Here is a 14,728-nt window from a genome sequence, read left to right on the forward strand (position 1 = left end):
GATTTCTTTATGCACTGACTGCAGACTTCTCTTTTGCTTTGAAATCTGAAAAGTATACTCTTTTTTAAACACCATTTGAAGACATTTCCAACTTTATAGCTTGGACAAGCTTGTTAAAAATGAAAATAATATTCTAAAATTATATGATACATTTGAGGTTTGTATGAAAAAAAAATCCCTCAACATCTAATCTAGGGGTTTTTCTTAAGCTGAAATACTCCTTAATCATATTTTCAACCCCCAAAGCCTCTGATTCAATAATAACTTTATAATTGAGCACATGCCCAATTTTAAGTGCACTACATTAGCTGTGGCCCTAAAGGGACTATTTGTGAGATCACCATTAAATATTATTTACTTGTATGTTCCCGAGGAGTTTGTGTCAGACCAAAGAGCCACAGGCATGGACCAGGGCTCCACTGTACAGGTGCTACAAAAATAACAGAATGAGGCTTCTCCTTCTGCTTGAGTCCTTTGATGAACAGCGACCTTGACAATAACTTCCAGCTGGGCTGGCCAAGGAATGTGAGTTCTGTCTGGTGAAAATATTTGAGGTTTTACATTCTACATTTTTTCCACATTAAAAAACAAGCCCTCTTTCCAAGGAGTTTGTTAAAAGAGACTGATAGCTGCCTTATAAAGCCTGGTGACTGTGTCACACACTTTGTGAAAATCTCCAAATCACAGAGAGATCTGACTTCAGTCTGGGCTCCTTTCACCCAAGATGAAGGTTGATTCTTTAATCTGAGGTATCTGTTGTCTGAGAGTTTATGCTAGTCTTGGTGACACCTTCCTATGGAAAATGTCACTATTAATATAATTAGTGTTGGCAGCAACCGGTTCCTTAAACATCCATATCCAGAAACACTTTGAAACTAAAGCTTTCTGTTTTATTGGTACCATTTTTATAAATTTCTTTTCCATGCCAGAGTTAAACTTGACTAGGAGGCCTTATGATTTAGCAAGAACTGTGACATCTACAAAGAAGAAGAAGAAGGACAGATTCTAGTTCTCCTGATTTTGTGGGGAATTTATTCCCATTTCTGTAACACACACGGACCTCAAATAGTTTACTGAAAAAACCCAACAACCTCACAAATTCCAGGTTTCTTTCTAGGTTTTCCAGACATATGGATAGGGACTGCTGCCCTTTGCCTCAGGAAGTAGGCGTAGTTAGAAAAAAAGAGAAATGGGGGTTCCTCAGATGTCTGTCAGGGAGCTGGAAACAAGAAGCCCTCTCAGCCCAAACGGGAGAGCAGGCCAGCTGTTCCAGCTCCACAAGCTGAGAACTGATTTGGAAAGTGTTCTGCTCTCTGTGGAGGCTTCCTAGGCTTTCATCTTCAGAGACCTGAGTTAAATTGCAGCTTAGCTCATAAGAAAATGAATGTGGTGGTTTCAAAGTCCCCAGCAGATGTTTGGGAAATCACAAAACTACAGAATGGCTGGAGATTTGAGGTTACAGTGGAGCTTCTATGGTTAATTTAAAGGCAAACAGAATGAGAGGGCTGGATTCATACCCATGAAAACTTCCTCAACTAATATACTGAAGCAAAGGATTTTTTTAGTGTCTCAGAAGAATTTTCCTCGCAATAGCAAAACTCTTCCTCTGAGATTCCTTATAGGTGAGGCAATTCTCCCCACAAGTGGAAATCTTCATGTGCCTTTTTGGCAAACAGTCTCTAAATGACAAGCAAAATAAGACATCTTAAATTAGAGGGGGTCTGCTTTTTAAGGCTATGCTCTCTGTGATAAATTCATCAAAACCAGAGCAATTTTTATTTCCTAGTCATCAGTTTATGATGTAAAATGGAAGACAATATGTTGTAGAAAGAGTCTGATCTTTGGAAATTGAGGTATGAATTTGAGTTTCAGATGAATGATTTAAAAATGGTTTCAATTTCTTAAAAAATAAATTCTTTGCACCTGTGGCTGTACAGGTAAAGAAGAGGTGTGAATTTTTCTTTATGTGTTTAAGTTGATAGTTATAGAATGACTATATGCTATGGCTATAAATGACTATATACTCACAACAATTACTGTATACTCAAAAGAAGAAAAAAATATCAAAAAAGTAAATTGAATGATTCCACTCAAAACCTGTTGCATCATGGCCACATACTTCACTTTAGATTTGAGCCTGAATTTCTTCTTGCACCAAACCCAGAAAATGAGATTAAAAAAACCTGACATTTTTATATATAATAGCCAATACCTATTTCCTCTAGGAAAGTTTTCTTCATTGTCATGTAGATGTGGAACACATTTTTTTGGATTAGAGTCCCTAAATGAATTAAAGGATTATACTCTTCTAAAGAGAGAGACTTGTTTATTTTATTCTATGTTGTAAAGTGAGTAACTTTTCTTTATAGAGCCAGCGTACATTGAAGTATTATTTTAACGTCATCCATATGGAATTTATTTATTTAATGGAAATACAAAGGATAATCATTAACACACATTTGTGAAAAAATTTCTTTCCTTTATTTTTATGACCATGAGAGTTGTGGATTCAAACTTCCTATATTTCATATCCCTCTTTGATGTTATGGGTTGTTCAATTTAGTCTTCAACAGAGCAAAAGCAGAACTCTTGGAAAATTACTTTTTCAGGTTTTCCCTAGTCTAAGCATAAATCTGATTTTATCTGTGATGACAAACCATGCCTTTGGAAATACGTGATATTAATCAGCTTGCCATCTGAATATAAATTTTTTAGTTTGAAATGGTGCAAAAAAGAAGAAAAAAAAAGAAAAAAAAAAAGGTCATCTTCCATTTCAAGTGTGCCAGAGGCTTTGTTTTTGTTTGCATTCCACATTTATCTCTAACCAGGAGACCTGTGTTTAGAGGCAGTCTCAGAGCAGGTTAAACAAAGGTCAGTGCAAAAATATGCCATCTTACTCTAAGTAGGAATTTTGTGAATGAAGGATCAATTAGGCCAGGAGAGCTAAACCACTTTGGGTCCAGCAGATAAAACTATGTACCCCAATCCTGACTGAAGGTAAACCTTTTTTAGAAGACTGAAGTACTCATTTTACTTACATAAATATTGTTTTGAAGTTTTTTGTCCCACTGTGTTTTGAAGCACATTGGTGAGAAACTAACCAGCAAGACACATAGAAGTCCTCTAGTAACAATCTCATCCTAAAACAAAAAAAAGCCTAGAATTTCATGGGGAAAAAAAAAATTTATAGGAATCACATTATTTTTACTCTTTTTTTTTTACACTTTATGTTAGACCTTTCTTTAAACCTAAATAATGAAAATATTTTTTAATTGAACAATTATTTTAAATTATTTATTGTTTTTAGTTTTTCCTGCTGATATTAAGCCTTTGTTCCATATTGAGCAAAATATTCCATTTAATGTGCTTCACGTAGGATAGAAAAACAAAAACTATCAAATAATCACTGAAGTTCAAAGGACTGCCCATCCTTTCATGATGTTGAAACCCGTGCACTTGTAAAAAATAGTTCAATACTTAAAACTGTCATCCAGGACCCAGGGTCTTTAGCCTAGTGCTCACAAGAGGACCAGTGCCTTTGGACTCCCTGCTGCTCTAGTTGCTCTTTAGCTGTTTATGTTAGGCAGAAAAAGGAGGAATTCAAGAGTATTTTGTTCCCATAATGATAAATGACTCAGAGACAGAAGGTTCCATAAATTGATAACATTTTGACTGAAAAGTTACAGTCTCTGATAGCAGGCACAAAATATTACTTGCATTAATTAACCAGTGTTTAATACTGAAATAACCTCCACTTACTAATCTAAGGTGAAAGTATTGCAAGAATATCAGTCTATTAAAAATCTGAACATTTGGATATGAGAGAAAGGGAGAGGTGGAGCAAATCAGGACTGGCCACCTTAGCAGGCAGTGAAAAGCTCTGCCACTAGTTTATATACAACCTGTGTGATCTCTTACCATAACTACAGCTCCAGTTTACAGAAGGTACAAAACAGTTTTAGGTGCAATAACATATTCAGCACGTGCCTAATCTGTACATAAAACGTATGCATAAATGCTTCAGTCCCCTATTTGTATAAGATCAATTATACATTTAATTAGTAATTTTTGAAATCAATTTAATAATTCTTTAGGGAAATCGTATTTCACTCCTAGGCTACAGCTTACAAGGCATGCAACTTTGGACATCCTTGAATGAATATTCTGCATCACCATATGCTCTGCAGCATGTTTGGTCAGTTTTTATTTCAGAAGTTTCTCTTTTCAGACGCTGCATAAATTTAAGACTCTGAGTAAAGCTTACCTGAGATTTCCATTAAATGAAATCAACTTCTGTGAGAGTTGAATTAAAAGTAGAATGAAAGTAATTAGAAGTCACTATAGATCATGCCACATATTTGATTAAAATAATGTTAATAGAGAGTCCCTTGTACTTTCTCTCATTAGAAATTGTCTAAGAAAAAAGAAATGCTGTAAACTCCATCTTAAGGTTTTATGCATGTGATCAGGTTTGCTATTGGTATCTCACAGAGTGAGAATTGCTAATTTCCTTCAACTCATATTTTTCTGTATATTTTATTTCAGAAATAAAAAAATACCATTTACTTTTAGCACTTAAATATAGCAAACAAATGTAGTTGCTGAACAAGTATCTTCACAAAAATGGAAGATAGTGGGGCAAAGGAAAAAGCAAATTTCTGTGGAGTTCTGTTACAAGTTATCTGCCAAGTTATCACACATATTCCACAGTAATGGTAAACACTTATCTAACCCATTGCTCCTTTCTTAGAAAAAAAATCCCCAGCAAAGTAGATTCCTTATTCCAAAGACCTGGTATTACTCTGAAGGCCATTTACTGCAGTTCAGACACCAGGATTTACATACAGGCTTTCTAACTAAATTTTCCTGTTTAGAAAAAATAGAAAAAACTGAGAACTTCTCAGTTGACTTGAGTTTCGACAAAAATAATCCCAAATCTCAAGGAGTGAGTACCATGAAAATTTTGAAAACAGAGTACTCACTGTTTTTTATAGTGACAGACAAAGCCTCTTTATTTTTCAAGGGTCCTTTGAGAATTGTATTGACAGCTGAGTTTTGATTTTGCTGTCTCTCAAGGAACAGAAATGCCACGCAAAAATTGATGGAGACATTCTGTTGCAAAATTTGGAGAAGCTATCTTGTCGCTGAAGTCTTACAAGAAACTCAACATTCCATTATTATTAAATTTTCCTGTTTGGCTCATTTCTTTTTTATCAGCCATGCAAAAAAAAAAAATAGCAACAGCAGGATTTTTTAGGTGCTGCCATTTTCTCTTCATTGGTTTTGCACTGCTGCTTTACACTGAAATGAAAAATGTATCTGGTAAGCGTGAGTGCTGAGTATATGTGCCAGAGAAATAAAGGTTCTTTCAATGAACTACTTTTTATTCAGGTGATTATATAACATGACTATAAAAAAACACCATTTGACACTCACAAACCCAATTTTTGACTGGAAACTTTACACAGAAATTTTGCCTGAAGCCCATCTTTAGAAGTGAGCTAGAAACGGAGCATTTCTATAACATACAAAAAGCAAAGGATGCAGCACTTTGAGGGTTACACAACTAGAGCAAAATGCCTCCTCTTTATGCAACCCAAAATTATTTTACAGTTTTGTCCAGAATCTGCTTCCTATGACGTTTGGTGAATTCAAAACAAAACAAAACAAACAAAAAGACTGAGATACAGATGCTATAAAGTTGTCTGCAAGCAAAACCTATTTCCTTTCTCCTCCCCCCTAGATAATTGCTCCAATTTTTCCTCCAGCTGAGTTCAGATTATGTTTCTGTCTAACAGATGAGAAGCTTCATGGTATTGATGATATAACAGACATTTAATCATGCATTTCCTGGAAGAGACAAGAAAAAAAAAATCCAAAAAACAAAACTCAAATTGCTTAGAAACAAAGTAACTGGCATAAGAGGCTCATGCTCAAATTTGTGCCTTATGTCAATGAATGCCATGGTCTAAAAGAGTTCTGCAGAAACCTCACACAGTCGAAGAGTGGAAATTAGGACAAAGAAGCAAATTTTCTGTGTCACAGTACTTTGTCATTCAGAGAAACCTGTAACACTAAAAGCAGGGGGAGAACCTAGACACTGACAGCATTATATCCTCCCCTGACTGAACTAAGAAGGGGCTGAATCCCGAGCTGCATACAGCTGGAAGTGGCACAGCCAGCAGAGCGGGATGCAGCCCCCATCACCTTGCGCGTGGCAGGCGTGCAGGGGAGGGTGGCAGTGCTGCAGTGCTCACAGGCAGGGCCACACAGTGCTAAAGGCCACACTGGCCAAGGGACACCTGGAGGGGTGCTGTCACCCAGGGATTCACCTGTAGGGCCATACTCTGGGCCTGTCAATCCCAATTTTACAGCACTGTTTTTGGAAGACTTGTACAAGGCCCCTGAAGAAAATTTAAAGATAAAATTATCCAAGGCAGTTTTTAACGCCCTTAAAGTTTTCTACAGATCCTATCAGAAATGTGAACGCAGTGAACTAGGTCTACAAAGAAATACATATCCAAGTAGCAGTCGTTTCTATTCCATTCTCTCAGTTTGTGGAGAAAGCTCTGTTTTATCCCATGGACCAGTTTGTCACTTGATGCAGCCACAGGTGCCTTCCCTGCACAGAGTGAGCAGCATAGCAGCCTCAGCAGGGCCAGGGGCTGCTCTGCAGAAAGCAGCCAGGCCAGAAGTAAGAGGTTTAGGACTTGCCAAGGTCTCTAAAGAAGGAAAAAAAGCTTTCCTGATTAACAGCCTTCAGGGTTTCTGCAAAACCAAGTAATGACAGACAGGATTACAGAGGAAGGGAGCATGGAAAGACAGAAAAATCAGTGTAAAATGAAAAACATGTTAGAGATGTGTTTGAAAGATGAGTAGAACAAGTGTGTCAGCGTGCTCCTAAACAAATAGAAAGATTTGGGACAGAAAAAAGTGTTACAGTCTTAAGCAATCACATTTCAGGGTGTGTCTCCCTTTGAGAAAATGGAAATTTAAAAACTGCTGCCATAAGCAAATAAACTAATCCATGTTAGGCATGAAAGCAGACATTCAGATACTAAAATTGTTATTATTATTATAAAATGTTTAATATTATATCTTACTTAAAGCAGTAAAGAATACAGGTTTGGATTTATTTACAGATTTTCTTGCTGTTATGACCAGAATCACCCATAGGAATGCAAGACTGGAAGTGAACTTCTTGAGTCTCCCAAGATCAGGTTCTCCATCAGGATAAATCCTGTCATAAACTGATAACCTCCATCTAAAAATTGGCAAGATTTATGCCTTCCCTGTTGTGATGAGAGGCCAAAGCAGATACCCCTCCCCAGTGACTGGAAGTCATCCAGCTTCCAGATTATCAACATCACTGATCAGTCCTTGTGCATTCGTGGAGGAAAAAAATGAAAATAAATGTTTCAGAAAGGAATAAGCATTAGTTATAAAACATAGAGAGATTGGGATTTGGCCTTTGCTCTGGATGAAAGTAAAGTTGGGAAGGATGCATGGCTGGATCACTAATCTGCCATAAAGCTGGTTCCTGGGAAGCCACTGACTGCTCACTTGAGATGAGAAACAGTGGCTTTGTGACAACATTTGGTTTGGCTGGTGAGGATTAATTTATTCAGAACACACAGAGCCTGCTTGTTGTTCATTTTTGGAAACATCAGCTTCTGGTCCATATCAAACCAAAAAAGACATTCCTTTTTCCTTTTTCATGTAACATTGAATTTTTTGCCTTATGACATGATAAAGGCTTAAAAAATGTTACTCTTTATAGCTACGAATAAATGTTAGTGAGCATGACTTTTAAAAGTTTATCTACATCAGAATAAAGTCTTGGTAACGTTAATACAAGAAATAATAATAATTTCCACTTTCCTTGCTTTTCAAAGTTCAAACAATATCTGAAACTGAAAGCTTATTTCTTTTTTTAAACCAGTTTTAAAGCCCCCAAAATCTAAATCAAAATTATTTCAAATTAGGTAAGGAAAATCAAAGTACTTAACAAAGGACTTGAAATTTACTACCTATGTTTTTATATGTTTTAAAATTATGTACAATGTATTTTACATTATTATCTGTTATATAATATACATAATAATGAAAAAGAAAGCATTTGCTGTAAAACTAACTTCCTGTTCAGTTTCAGCATTTCAGTGAATTCATATGTCAAAGCTAATAATTACTAATACATTTCCATGACATAGAAAACTTTTCCTAATATTTTGTAATTTTAAATTTGCATTGTTAATGTTTCAGCCAATATATTGTTTAATTTAATTTTTATTCAGGTTCCTGTTTGGGTTGAATTTCTCTCCTGAACAAGCAAGAAGAAAAAGAGTGTACTGACTTTTCAAAAATCTATCTAAGCCACAGTTTGTCCAATGCTGAAGATATGCACATCATATCTGAAATTTTCACAGGGCTCTGAGAAACAGAGATAACTTCAAAGTTTACTTCCCCATCCCCACTTGCCCCATTTCCAGCACGGCCGAGGTCCAAGGTTTTGACTGAAACTCATTTCTTGATATTTAGCTAATTTAAATGCTAATTAGACTAATTTGATGAATAAAACATGGAAGGAATTCATTAACAGCTATGTTGCGATTGCTTTATGTCTACAGAGAAATTTTCTAACACAGGACTCCAGGGACAGTAGCGCATCTGTTACCAGCTGAACAAGTTGGATTCTTTGCAACACTAAACTTAGAGATGGGAATGCATTGTAGAACCACAGAGAAGGCAGAGGAGCAATTTTAGGTTTTTCAGATTCAGCACATCTTGGAGACAGGCCACCAATGAAGAAGAGGCTTTGTGCTGTCCTGAGCCCATCTGCTTCACAGGGTTTGCTCTGAGTTTTAGATGCAGAGGAACGAATTGTGCCTTATCTCGGTCTCTCAATGCCCTAATGCCATTCCAGCTGTTCTGCCTGGCGTTATTGGTGCCTATATAAAGGAATTAAACCATTCAGCTAATGTCTCATACTGTGGAGAGACTTCCACGGTTTTATTGAGCTCTGTGAAGTTGGTGAGGCTCCAGAGAAGTGGAGCAGATACAAACATTGATAAGATGATCTCTTTGGAAGAATAGGGGGTTGTTTGGCTTTGGTTGGTTGGTTGGGTTGGGTTTGATTATTTTTTTTTTTTGTTTGTTTGTTTGGTTTGCTTATTGGTTGGGTTGGGTTTGATTCTTTTTTTTTTTTTTTTTTTTTTTTTGTTTGTTTGGTTTGCTTTGCTTTGCCTTTTTTGGCAAAATTATGGATGAACTTTTTTTCACCTTTTCTGGGGCGGGGGGGAAAGTATAGGTACAGATCCCACCCTGCTAAAGATTTTTTTTGATTCTCATAGTGGAATATGTAAGCGAAGCAACTAAAAGACCTGTAAGAACCTGTCTTCTTTGGAAGATAAATATATTTCGTGTATGACATTTGAGTACAGATATGTATTTAGATAGTTAATTCTGACTGAAAAAAAAAAAAAGAAAACAAAACCAGTGTTCAACAGAAACCTAAATGAGGGAATCTGGGTGTTCCTATTTTTTTGCCTTCATTTTCCATCCGTAAATATTTCTCTACCTCACAAAGGACCCAGAAAGACAAACGTTGCAGGTAGTAAGTGATGTGTTCAAGGATAGTAGCAGTGGAGGCCATAGCAACACACCATAATTAAAACAGGATAGAAGGGAATGTAAAGGAGGTTATCTGTATTGAGAATACCACTTATCAGTGAAAAAAGCTTTAAGTCAGTTTACCATTTAAATTTATTTCTACACTTGTTTGTTTGGTTTTATTTATATTTGTTGGGGGGTATTTTTGTTTGTTTCTTTGTTTTGTTTAAATATTTGCTCCTGGATGCTACGAATGAATGTAATTAAGTTTATAAGAATTTCTAATCAAGGTCAGTACTCACTTCTACATGTTGACAGGTCTGAATGAGTTTTGCCAGAAGAGTTTCCAGTTCAGTGTTCCTCTTAATAAGGTTGGTGAGGTTACTCTCTAAATTTTGCTGTAAAAATAAAAGAAAAAAAAAACATTTCAAAGACTTTAATACTTTGGTGAATATTTGAAAAATTGAATTACACAGATATGATGAACATGAGGCTTCCTTATTGATATATTCCACTACATGTTTGATTAATTAGCTGCTTTGTCTATGCAAGACAAGAGAGCAAAAAAAGTCCAAGAAAAGTGAATTCTGGAAAATAGGTTTTCTAAGGACTTAATAATAATTAGATTAAGCACTTATTTTTTTCTTCCTGAATAAAACAGAGTAAGGAGAAGACCAGAAATGACAAGAACATATCCCAAAAATAAATATTTATTTTAACTGGGAACATTTTTGAATCCTTATTTCCTGCTTTCAATATAACATCTGAATTTAAAACCCTGCTGCTAACTGAGGTCTCAGAACTGGTCAGCACTTTCTTCTTAGCATTTGAAATGCAGGAGGTGTTTTGATCTATTTGATTTTATTCCCTAGTTCAGCAGAGTTATATTTTTTTAATAAATAATTCAAAAGAAAAACATCCTTTCTATGGATAAGAATGAAATACCTGTTCACAAACTCTGCCTTCACTAACTGTCTTTAAGAGAGAACTTGTGGCATGTTTCTCTGTTTATCCACTGATTATGGCTGCCATAAATATCTGCAGCTGTGGTAAAGTCCTTTCCAGCTCACAGATCTGAGACTGCATCCTGGTTCCCTGCAATTGCATGGGAGATTGAGATCTAACAAAAACTGTTTTAGCCTCCCTGCATCCACAGGAGGGGAACCCAAGCACATGAGGAGCAGGTCTGTGACAGTTCTGACCCACTCCCTGCAGTTACTGAGCAGGAATACCAGAAGTGAGTCCTGTGCTTTTCTCCTGACAAGGGCTGTAAGTGTCTCTGCACAACTTTCATTAATTTCAACCCTCCTCATCTTTTATTAATGACCTTCTTTTCTTCACACTACTACTTTCCCTCTGGTGTATCTATTCTTTCATTTCAGTCCCTGCAGCTACCATTAACTTACCTGATTTGTATAATCCTCCCCCAATTCCCACCTCCATACGCACATTTAGAGAGTGTGTGTGTGTGTGTTTTCTGGTGTTATTATTCCCTGCCTATTTCATGCTGTTTAAAACACCTTGTTCTTGGCCCTCCCTTTCTGCAGCCATGCAGTTTCCATCCCATTTTTGCATGTGGCTACAAACAAATGAAGATGGCAGTATTGAATTGCTGAATGATACACGCTTTGGCATGTACCAGGGTTGATGCTGTAAGCACTGGAGAGGCAGTCAGTTCTGTTCCACTAAGGAAAACACAACATTTTGGTGGCTTTTATGTATATGACCCTTCCAAGAAGTGTGATGGGTGCTTGAAGTACGTGGCTTTGGCATTTTCTTCCCAGCAGAGCCATGCATATTCTGTATGACAAGTTCTGGCTGTAAAAATACCTTCTACACTACATTTATTTCATAGCCCATTAAAACAAAGAGTAACAAGAACAGGCATTTTTACCAAACCGTTTGTGCTGGATCTTATATTTCCATAAGCCTTACTGGGAACAATCTTAATTGCAAAGGCATGTTGGCTGTGTTGTCAGATGTCCCTTTGTAGCTCTGAGGCTCACAGACAAAGTCAAAATATCATATATAGTTACAATATCAGATAAGTTTTCCCTTCAACAAACAGTTCCTTAAGATGATTCAAATGAGCAAATATGCTTGAAATTTTATTTATAAGACTTCTTAATCTTATACATTAATGTTTTATATGCTTTAACTTTTTACACTAAAATATTTCAATGAAATTTGTGTATTCTTGATTGAGGTTATCTAATTTAAAACGTATTACTGAACATAAAAAATACTAGCAGTTGGTGCCTATATATACTATGAAGAAAAAATATATTCAAAATTGTTGTGGAACACTGCAATGATTTCAAATAACAGAAAGTTGTTTCTCTTCAACTAAGGCCATTAATACAAGAAGAGTCAGCATTTTTCTCTGAAACAGAAATGTATTGACCCATAGATTATATATACATTACTATATTATGAATATTTCAAAAGTCTGGATATAATAATCTATATTCCTGTATGTATGTGTGTGTATGTATATATATATATATATATATATATGAGATAAAGAACAAAATCTTAGAATAAGTTTCCTATCCAGTGACTATAAATATAAACCTATATATATTATTATGCCTTCACACAGGTCTCTTCGTATCTTCTGCATTTCCTGACCATGAAAATGGAAGAAAACTATGAAACAAGTGAGTTGCCTTAGAGAAACTGAAGTTAATCCATTCCCATGATCTACCTCATTGAACTGTGAAATTTTAAATATGGGAAGCCTGGAATTTTGTTTCCATGCAGTTTGGCATGCAAGAGGGTTTTTTTTTTGGTTTTTTTTTTTTTTTTTAAGTCAAGAATAATCAGAATTTTGTTAAATTTTTGATGAAGAAGATCAGTTTCTATTAATGCTCTACCAGATGACAAGAACCTGGTGGCTGCTGTCTGAAATTAATATGTCAATCTTTCCAGTTTCACCAGGGCAGTACTGAATGGCAGCTCTTAAAAGTGGCCTGATTCGGAAGTTTTAAAGCTCATAAGACTTGATCAATTCCTGCAGTATGTTTACCCAGATTTTCTCTTGGCAGTGTCTTCCTCTAGTACTTTCCCCTATTATTTTCTCAGACAGACAATGGAGTCATTTTAGCTACCTCGTGATAGTAAAGTTGCAGAGTTTGAGCTCTGCCCTTTTTCTTTACTCCATGTAGGGGACACAGAAAAGGCCTGAACATTTAAATTTCAGAAACAGATGTTTGCTCAGAGACTTTCCAAAGTGTTGCAACCTCATTTCTCATCCACACCAGAACTTCCCAATTGCGTAAGCTAACACTACCAGATTTGGAGGTCCGGCCAACTTGGAAAATTAATTTAGTTGTTGTAGACCAGAATTCCTGGGAGAGTGAATTTTAGCCAGGTTTGAAGTCTGAAGAAAGTGTGCTCTCACATTATGATGAGTACATGTGAAAATGAGTAGCAGAGTAACCTGATTCCAAGTACCTTCTTTCTTCCCACCTTTGTTCTGTTGGGCAAACCAAATTACAACTGTATTTTTGGTAATGTACTAGGTAAATCACAATTTCTTAAACAGTCACATCTTCCTTTTCTTACTTTTTTGTCAGTTGCTAATTTTCACTGTTACCTGTCTATTAAAAAGTGATCTTAGAAACTCTGGTGTTGTTTTTTTTTAAAGAAGCACAATAGTTGCTCTGCATTTCCTCTGTGGACAGGCTTCATATATGTTAACTCAGTAGATGCAAACTGCTCTCAACAAGTAAAAGCAAGGCTGAATATTTCCTGACTTATCAATATAGATCCAGTCCAAGATCTTGACATTCCGTGCATGCTTCGAAACTGTTTTTACAACAGTATAAAGTGAAAAGAATGCTTACTGTCCATTTAGCACGATCTGACAATTATACAACATAAATATTCCTATAATCTTGGGATAAATCCAAGTAGATGAAACCCCAGACACGTAATTGAAAAGGACAGTTAAGGATGATGTTTCATTTTGACTCTGCATGCCTATAAAATGATATGATCCAGGGACAGGAATCTAAGTTGGAAAAATTAATGCCAAAAACTAGAGGAAGGCAACTCAGTATTGATCACATTTTTGAAGCTGCTGTCTAGCTCATGAACACGTTGCTGCTGAAGTAATGATCATGTTGCAGCAACAACTGCGTGAGGCTTGTGCCCTGACTGAAGTGGAAGGTCAGACTAGATGATCATAATGGTCTCTTCTAGTCTTTAAATCTATCAGTCTATGAAAACCAAATGTGAACCCCTGCCCTTTGCCAAATTAACAGTCTCATGCAAAGCATTGCTTGTCTAAAATAAGAAGGTAGCACAAACAGATAATCCTAAGCTACTATGAGTTGGAAATGCTGTCAAAATAAATTAATGTAAGCTTCTAAAGAAGAGAAATGCTGAGTTGTGTGCTCCTGCCTTACATCACAGCAGACAAAATAAAAACATTCCCAAAATCATGTTCTCATAGACGTTTTCCGCAAAAAAATGTCTATTTTAAAAAGCCAAAAGATAAAACAGATAGCTATCAAGTACAATGAAATTTTCAATTTCTTTTGAAGTAAAGCAACTGTATTTTTCTTATTAAAAATCCTATTCTTTCTCCCACTGGTAAATATAATCAGTCATTTGAATTTTCCACTCACTGTTTACTGGAAAGCTTTGAGAATTGATACACTGAAACTCCTGCGTGTGCTAAGACATGTGCTATGGGTCAGTGTATGTAACAATAGTCCTGACCACCATTTTTATCAAATCCACCATGACCAAAGCCTCAGCAAGCATTGACTGCAGTTTGCATTTCCTTTGATCCTACTGTAGAACTGACCAGAGTAAAGCACATTTTGAGGCTGTCTCCTGGTTTAAAGAAAACAACTTTGCATAGTGGAACTTAAGTTCAGTAATTGTATAGGTTTCTTGAGAACCATTGCCATTATATAGGTTTCTTGAGAACCCCCCTCCCATGACCTCTTTACAAACAGTCAAAACGAAACAGTTTTTATACATTTCCAGACTGGGTTAGTTAAAGTGTGTAACTTAAAGCCACACAGTTGGACTGCTGTAGATGAGGAATAAAACATCCCAAAGCAGAAGTGTGATCGCAATTCTAACTTACTCAAGCCAGTAGGGA

The 14,728-nt window shown here is 36.1% G+C and overlaps 1 protein-coding gene across 3 annotated transcripts in view; it reads right to left on the reverse strand.

The window, feature by feature from the left end:
- The window catches only part of MID1 (midline 1), a 107,459-nt gene that overhangs the window by 34,026 nt on the left and 58,705 nt on the right, over positions 1 to 14,728 (reverse strand). For all 3 annotated transcript variants that reach the window (XM_041416540.1, XM_041416537.1, XM_041416539.1), the window contains exon 3: positions 9,912 to 10,007. In XM_041416540.1, the coding sequence (XP_041272474.1) occupies positions 9,912 to 10,007 (96 nt within the window). The remainder of the gene's footprint in view (positions 1 to 9,911; positions 10,008 to 14,728) is intronic.

Source organism: Onychostruthus taczanowskii, unplaced genomic scaffold (assembly GCF_017590055.1).
Source record: "Onychostruthus taczanowskii isolate IOZ18803 unplaced genomic scaffold, ASM1759005v1 scaffold52, whole genome shotgun sequence".
Classification (NCBI taxonomy): domain Eukaryota; kingdom Metazoa; phylum Chordata; class Aves; order Passeriformes; family Passeridae; genus Onychostruthus; species Onychostruthus taczanowskii.